The following is a 15,695-nucleotide window of genomic DNA, read 5'->3' on the forward strand; positions in this document are numbered from 1 at the left end:
TATGATAGCAGTTATTCAATGTAATGAAAAGCGCACATCCCATCAAATGTGCTGTTAACTTCTCCAAATCCATGTTTTTCTGAAGAAAGGGTTGGGCGCCCCCTAAAGGACAACTGTTAAAGTATAAACTATATTGGAACTGTCAAACTGAAATTCTACACAGTACATGAAACTATTTTACTATAGTATTTTAATACAACATTATACTTAATTTTTACTTTTTCTTTAGGTTTGGAATTTTTACTTGAGAATGAGATAAAGGTTGATGTATATAATATTGAAATATGCATGTAATATATGTATAGAGTGGCATCATATTCCGGAGCGCTTTACAGATCATGGGGTACATATACAAATAAGACATTGAGGATTCACTTTTATTGGCTCATTGTGTAGAATGTATATGACTCCCAGCACACGTCTGTAGGATCTTTCCTCCCCCAGAAGTGCTGATGGTGATCATGACTGTGCTTAATTCTATTCATCCATGGGACAGGAGCTGGAAACGTAGCAGATGCGTCAGATGGAGCCTCCAGGCTATTGGGGGAGGCTCCCTGCTCTCTTTTTTTAAGTAATTATAAAGTAGCCCAGCTCTGGGATTGTTCAGCCTCCAACCACACACAAGTCCTTGTAAGGAAGCAGAGAGCTGGGGAGCCTATTGCTGCTCTCTTGCTGCTCTCTCACTTGCTCACATCTACAAGAGGTGACTGCTAGACTTGCTGCACACAGATACCAACCCTGGGCTACTCCTCTCCATCTCTGCTTGTCATCAGGCACTAGAAACCTCTTCTGCTTGTATCACTCTATACTCTCAGTCTAGTTATTGAAAGAGCTGTGGATCACCTGCAAACCTGCCATGCAAGTAAGTATCTAAAACCCTACTCACATTCCACCTAACTTTAGCATTTTTATAGTACTGAGGAATACAGACTACATATCTTTAGTAAACTATACTGATATATCTCCCCTTTGCTTGTATGATAGATAAAAGTTTGCAGCATAGTATTATGTCTTCATAATTGTCCACTTTTCTATTACAGTCAATGGCGCTGGTTACTAGATATTATTGTCTAGTTGTGGCTATAACCATATATCTATCTGTGGAAATCCAAGCAGACTGCAGCAAGGACTGTGCATCTTGTGCTTATCATATGGGACAAGGAACTGAAATCAACTCTCTGGTGAGTTTATACTGCAATCTCCTGTATACATGGATACTATGACAACTTATGCTCAGGTAGAAGTCTAGCACCTTGGACAGCAGCATTGCACTTGCCCTTGTCAGAGCCATGGACAGTAGAGGAGACTTCCATGACACTGAAGGCGTCTCGTGTATATTATTTACATGATAATAAAGCATTTATATAGTGATACTGATATACTAGTTACAATATGTACACCCTTACTGTGACTTCACTAGGACTCATAATCTCCAACCTCAACCTTATCAGACATAAAACACTCTCAATACGGAATACTTTTTCTTTTTATCCCACAACCTGTAGTAAATCATAGATGTATGTTGGAGTCCATGGTTGTTAGCTTATTGCTGGAAATTGCACATGCTGTAGATCAGATTGTACAGACACATGGTATTATTAGTAGTGATGGATGAAAGACTGCAGGATTCTAGTGAATGAGAAACAGTACAAGATAATTATAACTTAAGCAACTCTGAGGCTAGAAAACTTGTAAGATTTGACGGAAAACGTGTTGTGCAAGATTAACAATTCTCTTTAGAGGGCGGCAAGGGAGAGTTAATAAAAATATAGAGGTTATCTGGCAATTGTAACTAAAGCAAATCAAAGTATTGTATAAAATGAAGAAAGAAAGAAAGAAAGAAAGAAAGAAAGAAAGAAAGAAAGAAAGAAAGAAAGAAAGAAAGAAAGAAAGAAAGAAAGAAAAATGTTTAGACTGACAAATATGAATAGATAAGTTTTTGTACACATAGATATTAAGAAATAAAGAACATAAGATAGAAATGAATGGATAGACAGATAGATAAAAAGGTAAATGGATAGACAAGTTTTTGGATAGAGAGGCACAAAGATATATAGATATGGAGAGATTAATGGAAATAATGAAATTTGGATAGATGGAAAGATAGAGAGAAAGAAATTTAGATAGATAGATAGATAGATAGAGAGATTAATGTTTGGACAGAAATTATCTGGCTGTCCCCGGGTTACATACAAGATAGGGTCTGTAGGTTTGTTCTTAAGTTGAATTTGTATGTAAGTCGGAACTGTATACTTTATCATTGTAACCCCAGCCACATTTTTTTGGGTCTCTGTGACAATTGTATTTTAAAAATGTTTGATTGTCATAAGAACCAGGATTAACACTAAAGCTTCATGGTAGACACCAGTGATAACTGGTATAGCTGTTTATTGTAGGCTAAGGCTAAAGTACAGTAAATTACCAACATCCAGAGGTCCGTTTGTAACTAGGGGTCGTATGTGAGTCAGGTGTTCTTAAGTAGGGGACCTCCTGTACTGTATAAATAATACAATACAATGTATGTGAATGCATTAGTTATCCTTTTTTAAGATTCAGTTACATATTATGATCCACATGTCTGGAATCACATGTGCTGTGTAATATTAGAAAATGTCATTAGCTAATATTTTCATAGATTTTAATTGAAATTATAGCCAGGACTTAATATAAGTTATACTCTTCTTCATAATGTGTCCCTAGCGTCAGATAACTGGTTTAGTGGAAAAATAGAACAATATTTTGATAATCATTAGAGATAAAACCTGACTTGTCATTCATTACACTATAAATAGATACGGAAACAGTCATTTGCGAAGTTAATGTCATATTAGATTTGGCTTTAGTATTTTTATTATACTAGGCAGAAGGTTGTGCAAGTAGAAATAGAAAATGTAGAATGAAAATGATATGTTAATGTACAGAAACCTGCTATAGGATTATGTTATTATTGCTCAGATATAGAAGAACTGAATTCTACATGGTATGATCACCGTGACAAGTCCTCAAGTTAAGATAATACAATAAATTTGTGAATAATGTGACCATTTAACAAAGTCAATCCAACTACATGGTTCTAGTTTATCTGTAGGTGTAACTTCTAATTCTGGAAAATCCATTCAGTTCATATAAACAATGAAAGTATCAGAATACAGTGCTGCATCCCTTATGTCCATCATCCTTTCCCTGGTTGAGCTTGATAGACATATGTCTTTTTTCAACTTTGTGACTATGTTGTGCCACTATGGTTTGTGTCATAGCCATTGCTACATAAGCTCGGGCCAGGGTGCACTACAGCAAGGGCTCTGCCTTCTGCAGACTTGTTTTCGTGGGAAGAGTTGCCCTGTAGCAATAGAAATGTGTAGCCCCTGATAACAGCTCCCTGTTCCTACATTAGGCTTTGCTTAGTCGACAGTGATCTGATAAAAATACACATTAGATAGCACTTAGGTAAACATTTCCTTTAAACATAAACAATATTATACAATACCCTTTGTTTATAAATTAAAAAGATTCTATGTTTCAAGAAAATAATACAGTTCATATTCATCATTAACAATGAAATAATTGCAGCCCCAGAGAATGCAATGACACTTTCAGCTCTGTTATATTTTTATTGTCTTATTTATGTATTATTGTCTATGCTCTCTATGGACAGGATTCCGATCCTTTGGCTTCAATGGGGGAGATTCATTAGAAGAGTCTGAGAGCAGAACTGTTCTAGTTGCCCATCCACCAATAAGAGCTCAGCTGTACTTTTTCCAAAGCTGTTTATAAAATTAAGGTTGAGCTTTGATTGGTACCCAGAATAATTTTACCCTAGGCACTTATGTTAAATGTCCCTCAATGGGTCTATGTAGACATCCATGTATTATCATGGACTGTGGATCTGCAGAATCCATGGGGACATACATTATTTTTATGCACCAATGACTTCACTGTAGGTCTGAAAAAAAGACAAGGAGACATACTGTATATGGACCATTTGAATACCCATTACTATGCACATTTGTTTGAAAACAGATGGAAGTAGAGTATATTAACATGGACAATAGGTGTGTGAAAATCATGGACAGTACATCGATAGCAGTAACGCTTGTAATATACTTCATTAAGGAAAACAGTTTCTACATGCCTTTTTCTGCATTTTCTACTCCTGTTATAAGCAGTGTATGTGAAAGCATTGTCCATAGCTGAAGATAAGATCAGGAGGCTAATGATTAACTCTTTCCATACCTAGAGTATGTTTCACTTGATGATTCACCTCTCTGTGGAGATTAGCCTATCCAAGGACTGTCTGTAAAGAGTTCAGTAGTAAGACATTGTATCCTTCTTTATCTCTGAGTTGTCAGTGGATACAGGACGCAAAGCTGATTTACACAAATTGCTTAAATAAGGAAGAAAGGCGGGAGAAGAAGAAGGACACAAGAACATATTTCTTTCATAAAGTATATCAAAGTTTACCCCTATCCTCTGCACTATTTATCCATGCAATTTTGTTCAAAGCTTAGTTACACTGTAACCCCCATGAGATCACCTCGCTGGTCTCATTTATGTGCTTTCTAAACCTAAGCTCACATATGTTAAGCATCTGGAGCACTTCATTCATGTAATACATACAGAATGCTCCCATCTGCTAGATTTGTTTTCTGCACTCAGTGTTATATCATTATATTTATTAACAGGCAAAATACAGAGCAACCATATCGTAAATGATCATCAAGTATAAAAAGTCTATCATGTCTAGCAAACACGTAATCGTGACAGTGATTACAGTAATTCTGTATGCTGAGCCCCTGAAAAATCCACCCTCAACCAGAGCAAAAGAAACATTCAATATTTAACCCTTCCCTGTAAAATAAGTGCAATTAAACCTAAGTGTTTATGAAAATGAAACAATTTCTGTATTAGACAAACTAATAGGCTAAGAAAGCCTATGATCGATTAGAACTTTAAAGTCACGTTTTGTTATGTAGAATAGAAGTGAGTCCCTTCCATATTGTCAACTGAAACGTATTTGAGTCAAAGGGTAGGATAGCCCTTTAAGTGATCAGATGGTTAAAAAATAGCCTCCCAGTCCTTTAACAAAGTTTATTTAAGTCATTGCCTTTACCCTTCTTAAGATATTAGATGCAAATGCAACATTATATGAATCTACTGTATATGCATATACGATGTTATACACAAACAGGCATAGAGAATAGAGTGTACACTTTATACACAGATATCATTTATTTTACTTATTTGTTTTGGTTCTATAACCCAAAGCTTTTTATTATAAATGATACACACATTAGCATCTTTTCAGTGCACTCTATTGCATGTTACAGGTATATCTATAGAGCAGATGTTTCATACCCCAAAGCAATAAAAAGAATTTGGAAATATTATTTATATATTAGGGAAGGAAATCTAGTTACATTAAGATAAAACCTTAAAAAGGTAACACTGGATCTGCATTTAGGTCTTGTGCATAAGCTGCTTCTACGGTATTTGTATCCTTTCAGCAGGGGAGGAGCATGTTCCTCAGGGGCTTGGTTTAGCAGATACAATGGAGCTATCTTTGTTTATGGACATGAATACATATGAGCTGCTCTACTATGTATTACAGCTCTTGGAGGTGGCAAATTAAGTAGAACCTTTGTAATGTTGCAAAGTTTATAATTTTTGGGATACCAAGCCAGTTTGATAAAGAATCACTTGCTATATCCGTCATGTTGCAACAGTGCTGGGGTAAGGCAGACTTATCACTGGACAACCAAACATCATCAAATACATGACAGCGTCTCAACATACATAGACCAGTATAGATCTCTATGTCCTGAGTGCTAAGCATCACTTACTAGCCTACCAAATCGATAAATCACTCCACAACTAAGACCCCCAATGTATAGAGCACTTTATAACCTTTATTAACCTTCCAGACATTCCAGTATAAGCCTAGCCAAGTATAAGCCGACAAAAAACTGAAAAAACCTATTGCTCAAGAATAAGCTGAGTATTTAGCCTGACAACTCAAACCCCTAGTATATAGCCAGAAGCCCTTGCCCCCAGTATATAGACAGCCAGCTTATGCTCCCAGTATACAGTCAGCCCTTTGCCCACAGTATATGTCCAGCAGCCCAAGCCCCCAGTATATAGCCAGCAGCCCCTGCCCCCAGTATATAGCCTGCAGCCCCTACCCCCAGTAAATAGCCTGCAGCCTTGCCCCCCAATATATAGCCTGCAGTCCCTGCCCCCAGTATATAGCCTGCAGTCCCTGCCCCCTATTATATAGCCAGCAGTCCCTGCACTCCAAAGATTATAGCCAGCAGCCCATGTCCCCCAGTATATATCCAGCAGCCCCTGCCCTCCAGTATATAGCCAGCAGCCCCTGCCCGCAGTATATAGCCTGTGGCCCCTGTCCCCTGAGTATATAGCCTGAAGCCCCTGCGCCCAGTATATAGTCTGCAGTCAATGCCCTTAGTATAAAGCTTGTAAGAAAAAAACAAAATGTGTAATCACCTTTTTACACCCCCGGCAGGTCCAGTTCTTTCCATCGATGTCCAGGTTTGGCTCTGCATCAGTGTGCGGTCTGCACACACACCATGACGTCATAGTGTGAGCCGATGGTGGCGCACACACTACAATGTCAGCAAGCAGCTGACGTCATGACCCTAGTGACGGACAGCATGGGGAAATAGAGCCAAAGCCGGAGCATCGATACTGCATATTATATTACATAATATAATATAATGTAGGGTATATATATATACATATATATATATATATATATATATATATATATATATATATATGAGCTATTCAATGCCCTTTGGGCATGGATGTGCCAGCTGCTGCACCTGTTTTCTCTTTTCTCTGCCAACGACTGTAATATTACACAGTAATTGACAAGGTAAACTGGAATCAGGAACAGTAGATTTCATCTAGAAATATACAAAATCCTACACTGATGTGGCAAGTATAGCAGTTTTTTTTCTCTTTCCCTCCTGCTTAGTTAGAGGATATAAATGCCCAAGGTTGTAACGTTGTGTGGGTAACATAATACCAGATGATTTACTGATATAGATATTACAAATAATATACACACACAGTTCAATATGTAACAACTACATTAGTACACAGAGGAAGTAACAACAGGGCTAGCAACGGGGCCCGAATTGTCAGGGGGCCTGGAGACCAGACCTGCCACACTAAAAAACGAAGGATGTGGTCCATTATTTTCATATTTATGCTGAATATTGTACAGCATAACATGTATATAACAGTGCACATCTTCCACAGTATACAGCCAAGCGGACATCTCTGGTGAGAAATTTTTGGAGATAGGACAGCAGAATGGCAGTACTAGGAAACTTTCTAAACTGTAAATTTGTGTGTATGATTGTGGAACTGTATGGGGCAAATTTACTTACCTGGTCCTGTCGCGATCGCCGATTCGGACGGTCCAACGAAGATGAAGTCTGACGAGATTCATGAAGCTTGTGCGCCTGAGTTCCCCGCCAAGGTTCACCTTCTTCTTCCCAGTGCTTGTAAGTACGTGTCTTGCGGCACAATTCTAAATGTTAAATCCCGAAGTCCGAATATGTCGGGTTGTCCAACGGGCCGCCTCCCAATTTGTGTTGCGTGCAAGCCGGCACAGTTGCGGCAAAATCCGTTCACGTGCGACACAATCCCCGTCGCGATGCGGCACAAATGAAAAACCCTACGAAAATGCGCTTCGTGGACCTTTAGTAAATGAGCCCCTATGTGTGTGACTGTATTAATGTGTGTGACTGTATAAACGTATGGGTGTACAAATATTGCTATGGGGGCCAACCTCTCTGAGTTACGCCCCTGTTAGTACATCCACTTGATGAGTAGAGTTTCTTCCGATATATGACTTCCTGACCCTCTCCTCACTCTCTCCTGAAGCTATGGTGGCCAATTGGTTTTAAATATCCTATGCTGTTGTTCTGGAGTAGATGAATTACTGTCAGTATGTCTAGAATTATCTTTTTCCGGACTTTTGGTTCAGAGAAATTGCACTGCACTGCCGAGCATGCAAGTGTATGAGGGAAATAGCTCTCTGACAACTGAGCATTTGCCTGACAGCCATCTTATGTCTATGGTTGACTATATTAGCACATGAGTCAATCAATAGTTATTTTCTGCTCATTCTCCGCTTTCTAGAAGAATGTAATAGCTCTGCAAAGTTAATTCTAAAAGATGAATTACCCCTTCATTTTAAGGGTAATTAGAGAACAGATCCGCTTCAGGCTTATTCTGTTCTTCAAAAAGCATATAAAAAAATATATTTTACAAAGCACTTCAGAATGGCATATGAAAGTGTTTAATAGGACGCGAGCTCAGAGTTCACACTTTATGATTTAATAAATCTTTCATCAAAGAAAAGTCTCACTTAGTAAAAAAAAAAAAAAAAAGATTATACGGTAAATCTAGCAAGAAAGCTTAAAGGAAGCTTTCATGGAAAATAAATAAGAAATTATTGTTTACCTTTTCTGTGATGAGTAACAACAAGAGTAGTTAAAGGAGCCATGCAAATTTATAAAAACAGGACAGCGCCACAACTGTCCACAGGTTGTGTGTGGTATTGCAACTCAGCCCCATTTACTTTAATGTAGCTGAGCTTCAATACTAACCGCAACCCATGCATCCAGTGTGGCTCTGTTTTGGAAGAACACAAGCATGCAAACTAGAGACATGGAAGAGCTGGCCAACCAAATTCATATCTGAAAAATTAGTGCAGCAAACCTTCATCTTCATCTTTTTATGGATAAGCAAATCAGTCTTCAAGTGGAACAGGGGTAACCTCACTAGCCTATAGACAGTAGCCATTGCTCCTGGCCTTCTCTAGAAAAGCCATTACTTTAGCTTCACTTTATGATTAAAGGAAATCTACCATTTGTTTTTATGCATTATGAACCCAACATACCTTGAGAATGCTGTAGCTACACTGATGCAGAAACATATCTTGTTTAATCCCTGAACTGAGTGGTTTTCCTGAAAAAACTATTATAAAATTATGATAATGAGGATCTGTCAGTCCTGTGCATGCCTCAGCGCTTCTCCTCACCCAAATTATGCACTGCTCCAGCCTTGTCCTGCCCAGCATAAGCCGAGAATACATAATCACTGTGTTGTCTCTGACAGGCCGAAGTAATCAGTCCCCCAGTTGCTGTGTATGAGTCATCCAGCTCAGGTTGAACAGTCCTGTCTGGACAGTTTAGGCAGCTCCATGTGTGTGGCAGTAATGTGTTTATGCATGGCAGCCAGCCTGTACCCAGCTTTCCCAAGGTCCTGAATTGCATCATAATGATCTGCAGGATACTGGGGAAGCTGAGTGGTGTCACAGGTTCTTGGGTAAGCTTATAAGGTGCAGAATTAGACAGCCTTATGCATGCTGGAGGAGTGCACAATTAGGTAAAGAACCTCATTATCATAATTTTATAATTGTTTTTTCAGCAAAACTACTCGGTTCAGGGGTTAAAGAAGATATGTTTCTGCATCAGTGTAGCTACAGCATTCTCAAGGTATGCTTGGTTCATAATGCACAAAAACAAATGTTAGATTTCCTTTAAAGAGGTTTTCTCATCTAGACTATTTATATGTTATAAAGAGATTATAGATATAGTTCCTAGCTCTTGGACCCGCACCTATCTTGGAAACCCTGTAGAACTTGCATGTTATTTTTTTATATCAATCAAAAATATAATTATGTCTTCAGGACTTCAATGGTTTGTCTAGTCTAGTAAAGCCCCAGGGCACTATGATTGGGTTGGACCTGACAGATTACCTTTGTCTAGGCCAAATCTGACCACCGCTGATGTAGACAGTGTTCCTTTATGCTTCTTCTCAATAAACTATTGTTGTACTAAACTACTTGATCTTCTTGTTGTAGGCCTGCACACTGGAATGTGAGGGAAAGCTCACAACATCTAAATCATGGGGTGCCTGCAAAGATTTTGTGCAAACTGCAAAAGATAACTCTCAAGAAGTAGAGAAAGAACAAGGAATCGACAGCCATTTACTTGCTAAAAAGTATGGAGGTTTTATGAAAAGATATGGTGGCTTCATGAAGAAGAAAATGGATGAGCTGTACCACGTCGAACCAGAAGAAGAATCAAATGGTGGAGAAATTCTTGCTAAGAAATATGGAGGTTTCATGAAGAAAGAGTATGACAGTAACACTTCAGATCTCCTCCAGGAGCTGCTCGGCACTGGTGGAGATCCAGAATCTGGTATCTATCGAGAGAACAACAGTGAGACACCAGGTGAAATTAACAAAAGATATGGGGGCTTCATGAGAGATTACAGAAGAAGATCAGACATAGAAGATGAAGGCAGAGAATTACAGAAGCGATATGGAGGTTTCATGAGAAGAGTAGGCAGGCCAGAATGGTGGCAAGACTACCAGAAAAGATATGGAGGTTTCATGAGGCGCTTTGCAGATTCTCTTCTTCCTTCAGATGAAGACGGTGAAAGCTATTCCAAAGAAATCCCAGAAATGGATAAGAGATATGGAGGATTTATGAGATTTTAACCCCCTTATCCAATTATTGAAAAAGACTGCCTCATTGACCATATTTTATTGTAATGTGTTGCCTGCACTGTACAGTTTTTTACTGTCTTAGTTAACAATGCAACTCGTAATCTGTTACACCAGGCTTTATGTTCTTTCTAACTCAACACCAGGATCAGTTTGTCACACTTAAGTTTCTACTGTAGGTATTTTGCTGAAAATATTTTTGTTACTGTATTTTTTTTCTTTTAAACAGAAAACATCTGCCAATGCTTACTGTATATAAATAAATTGTTCATCTTATCTGCACAGTTTATGGTTTGTCATTTTTAACTCTACAGGTTAAGGTGCTGTCATTTCGTTCCAGGAGCGAGGTTTACACTGAACTATTTTCCATACCACATTTTCATCATTATGATCATCATACATACTAATAGAGCCATAACATTAATATTGTGGGCCTCTAAAACCCATGGAGGCATTTACTCCACAAGATGTTTGAATGTCTCCAGAATATGTCACCAAGAAATAAGGAAGTCCAGGAAGTTAAGAGTTGAGGTCCCCATGGATTTGTTTTGCATTTTGCCACATCCTGAAGAGGTTGTCTGGACTCATATCTGGACAATTCTTAGGTCAAGTGAACACGTTGACCTTTTTATCATGTTTCTCCACAATTTCCAAAAGGTGAAAAAGATGATTTTGACATTACATGAAGTGGTCTGCTTGGTATGCAACTTTTTACGGGTGGTTGTGGATGTCATCCCATGAATGCCTGGACATATAGTTTTCCATGACAATATTTCCAAGAGTATAACTTATTCTATCTTATTCCCTCAGACCATTTTGGTATCATCTCTTCCCCAGGTAAGTGACAAACATACATCCAATAATCTACATAATATAAAACATTTAGGACTCTTTATTATATTGCTCGGTGGTCTTATTCTGATGCTTCCATACCCATTGAAGGCAGGACAGATGGACAGGTATGGACAAGTTTGTAGCTCCACAGCCCCCCACACACCAAGCTGTGATTTCCTATATTTTTTGACATTTGACGTTCTAATATAGACAGCAAGTGCTATAGTTACATCTGTCTAAGACTGATTTAGAGGGGCTATCCTTAACAGTGCCTGTGATGCTATAGCTCTTTATGGGTTGTACTTCTTTGGATATCATTAGAAAGGTACTAGTTAATGCATAAAGGAACACCTCAACAATCTCAAGATCTTCTGAAACAGGTATCCTACCAATAGAATATGGACCTTGTCATTAGTGACTATCTCTTCACTTGCTGTCTATTATATCCCACCCCCTGGCAGGTGCCCATGTAAGGAGACAATAATTATTACTCTTAGTTATGGTAGAAATCTACCATGAAAATGAAGCATGATAAACCAGGAACGCTTACCCATAGATGCAGGGACTATGACTGTGGTAATCTTCTTATATTTGTTATGCATGGCCTCCTTCCTTCTAAATTCATCTTACATAATTATGCTAATGAATTACCAGTGCCTCTCTAAGGTGAAGCTTCACAGGCTGTTACACTTTCTTCAGCTTCCCCCTACTCCCTCAGCACTTCTCTCCTCCTTCTGTCTGATATAGTCTTAAGGCAGGAGAGGAAGTTTCAGCACACAATGGTAGGGGGAAGTGCTCCTTGGATACTGTGAGGCTTCAGCACGGAGGGGGCTCTGGTAAAACCCCTAAAGACATATGGGTTCATTAGCATAATTTTGACAGTGGATCTTAAAAGGAAGGAAGTTATGGATAACAAATATAAAAAGATTACTGCACAGTCACAGTGCCTGGTTCCGTAAGTAAGTGTCCCTGGTTTATTATGTTTGATTTTGATTTCCTCTAACTTGTCAAAGGTTGTTATGTCACGTTTTTTTCAGAGGTGAAACATGAAGCTACTTTTCCTCAGGTCTCTCCTGTTAGAGGCTTCTTCTACAATAGCGGGGGTGTCGCCCTTCAGGAACCAGGGCATGGGTTTGACTGTTACATTTGCACCCTCTATAACTTTGACTCTCTTTGGCAGTTGTCATTTTATCAGTGGGCATAGCAGAAGAGGTTAAATACTTTAGCGACATCATATTATGGGCTGAGCAGTTGTGTGTTTATAGGATATTTACTGAAATTCTGTATTCATTTTATGTAACATTTATGAATGTTATAAAAATAAATTTGTGATTTCAAAATGATATGGCCTTTTAGAAAAAAAAAAGTGACTTAATTCTAGCATACCATTATTTTTCTAATATGGTAATGTGCAACACAAAAATCTGAATGGATGCTGTTTTCATCTATTAAGAGATTATGGTCATTATTTGTCAGGAAACATTGTGTCGAAATGGTTCTGCTGATGAAAAATGTTGGAGGAATATTCTGGTAAAGATTAATGAAGCTTGACTGAAAACAATTTATTAAAATGCAGCAAATGCTTTCTAGTGGGGGAGATCATCCAGATTCAAGAGCACATATAACATATCATTTACTGCTGCTTAATATTCACAACACAAAGATAGAAAATTAGCATGATGCATGCGAGACCACAAGATGACAAACTGTCCGGTTCAATCTCATGATCTTTATAGGCACCAACTAATATATCAAGACAAAACTTTCAGTTTATTGGTAAATAAAAAAAAATCTTTACCATAATCCGAGCAGACAACATTCCTTATACTCAAGCATATGAAAACCTATGGCTCAGAGTTAGGTGGATGTCAGGATTCGGGGGTAGTGGATCCAATGTACCACCACGGACTATGACGTAAGCAGGCACCTGGGAGCGGAGTCTAAGTGGCAACCAGTTTTCAACAGAGTCCACCTCAAAGTGGATTGGACTTGTTGCGGCGTGGTACCACCAGGTTGCTTAAAAGGCGGCCAGGTCTAGGTACAGAATCGTGAGGGAGAATCGTGGTCGGGGACAGGCAGGAGGTTGAGACCGGCAGCACAAGTTCAACATCAAAGGCGGAGCAGAAAGGCAGGGCAGGCAGAGGAGAAGTGAGACCAGGAACAGAACCGGGGTCACAACGGGAAATCAGAATAGACACAGAAGGTATGGAACACAGCTTTCCCAATGGCACAGAAGCATAAAGATCTGGCAGGGCATGAGGGAAGAGGTTGACTGTATAGCCTATAGATTCCCAGGTGGCCAGCGCCAAGTAGTGGTGCGCTTGCCCTTTAAATACCAGACGGCCCACGCATGAGCTGGAGCGAGGAGATCATCGCTGGAGCGCGGTGAGGTAACGGAACCTGCTGCTGGCGAAAGGGGGAAGAGGGCAGCACACGGGAGCACCCATGACATCGGCCATTGTCAGAGAAAGCTCTTCATAAATTAGTTGGAAGAGGATTGTCTTTCCGGATGATCCGTACTCCGAGTGACGCAGTTATCATTTGGATATAGAAGACATTTACATCTACCATCCTCTAACCTCAGAATTTCTGGAACTAAGAACTATCCGACATCTCACCATCATCCAGGTCCAACTCTTATTGCTGATTATACAAACTACGATTTAGCCACATGAAACATCAATAAAGCACAGGTACTATTCTTTTCTTTTATAGCAACAATATATAAAACAGATGCATTTGTTTCAGCTTTCACACGACATTGATGTTGACTATTTTGATGTAAATTGAGCAACCAATAGGTGGTGTAAAGGAAGGCAAGAGATAGTCAAACAAAGAAGGGGTTTACATGACACTATTCCATTGGCTGACTTTTTTTAGCATAGGAGTATAGGTATTTGCAAAGTTGTTGAGCCTCAGTGATATAGACAGGCAGGTTCAGAGTGGGCCACCAGTTGGCCCCTGAGCTAGGTGGCTTCTAGGCCCTCTATGAGTAGTCTGTGACAAGGTACCCTTACTGTACTTTGTATATATATATTTACCATACAGAATCTCAGTACCTATTTACAGATAATATAGTTAGAAAAATCCCCAGTTAATCTATTGGTGACTGAGATGACCAGAATCATTCCTCTCCTGGCCTCAACCAACAATTATCCAGCAGCATCTTGCTGTTGCCTGAGGCCTGCTCCTGTGTGGGCATTTATTCCTGGTTCACAGAGCGAAGAAGACCTATATTCAAGACAAGAGGTTACTGACAGGGCAACCAAGACAATAATCCTCAGGCAAGCGCTACAAAGACAAGTTACTACTAAAGGGAAATAAAAGGTTATTTAGTGGTGAGTGCTTCCCTTCCTTCTATCTTTTGAGCATGAATTGTTATATACAATGTTGAACTGCAATGTCTAGGGCCAACCAGTAAAACCCATTCAATCTTGAGGTCCACCACTTCAAAGCAACATGTAAACACTACCTGACAGCCATTCAGAAAGCCATTCAAAAGATAGAAGGAAAGGAAGCACTCACTACTAAAAGTCCATTTATTTCATCTTCAATTCAAAAAAAGAGAAGTGCCGGTGTAGTTAGACGTTTGACACTGATGCTCCTGTCTCCTGTGGTCTGATCACTGGTTTTTGTTGAAAATTAAATAAAAGGACTTTGATTTTACTGGTCAGTGCCAGCATTTCATCTTCTGACCATTGATTCTTGCCTATTGTGTTGCTTTTACTTGTGGGTTTCATGTCTTGCTTCTATCTTTTGAACATATCTAAAGATAAATCAAGAGTAGCATCCAATCTCAGCTTCTGTGATAAATCTGGTGCATCTCTAGCAGCGGTGGACTGAGAACTTAAAAATGTCCTATGTTTAATTTGGTTGCCCATTGGCAGCAGGCAAACTGATGGTTCAAAATAACAAGTTATTAATATTGATGTTACAAATTGAATAGGAAAAAAGAGACTCTACTTAAATGTTTTTTTATGCTTCAGTGAGGTCTTTTAAGTTTTGAATTATGACATGTGCAATGTCCAACTTGTCATTGTGTTTTAATATACTGTGCCTGAGTGATAGAGGGTAAATGTTCACACTGTTTATATCAAATGTTTCATTTGCAATTATTCCTGCAGAATCTTCACTCACCAATTTGTTGGTAAACCCAGACTACCTTGCAGTGAACTCCTGCTAAAGTTCATAAATGGAAGCTCATTGCAAGGCTCTTAGGCATAAGTACGGTTATCACAGCCTCCTGAAATACTCTGTGTAATCCTCTGCTGATGACTGCTGGGGATCAGGGCCACATCTGCCGTGCCTCACAGGA

The 15,695-nt window shown here is 39.0% G+C and overlaps 1 protein-coding gene across 1 annotated transcript; it reads left to right on the forward strand.

The window, feature by feature from the left end:
• Nucleotides 1-521: 521 nt before the first annotated feature.
• Nucleotides 522-10,828, forward strand: PENK (proenkephalin). The gene is made up of 3 exons (XM_072151877.1): nt 522-862; nt 1,041-1,181; nt 9,899-10,828. The coding sequence occupies exons 1-3, from the start codon at nt 857-859 to the stop codon at nt 10,538-10,540; spliced, it is 789 nt and encodes a 262-aa protein (XP_072007978.1). The 5' UTR covers nt 522-856; the 3' UTR covers nt 10,541-10,828.
• The last annotated feature ends 4,867 nt before the right edge of the window (nt 10,829-15,695 follow it).

The sequence above is a fragment of the Engystomops pustulosus genome, chromosome 5 (genome assembly GCF_040894005.1).
Source record: "Engystomops pustulosus chromosome 5, aEngPut4.maternal, whole genome shotgun sequence".
NCBI classification, from domain to species: Eukaryota; Metazoa; Chordata; class Amphibia; order Anura; family Leptodactylidae; genus Engystomops; species Engystomops pustulosus.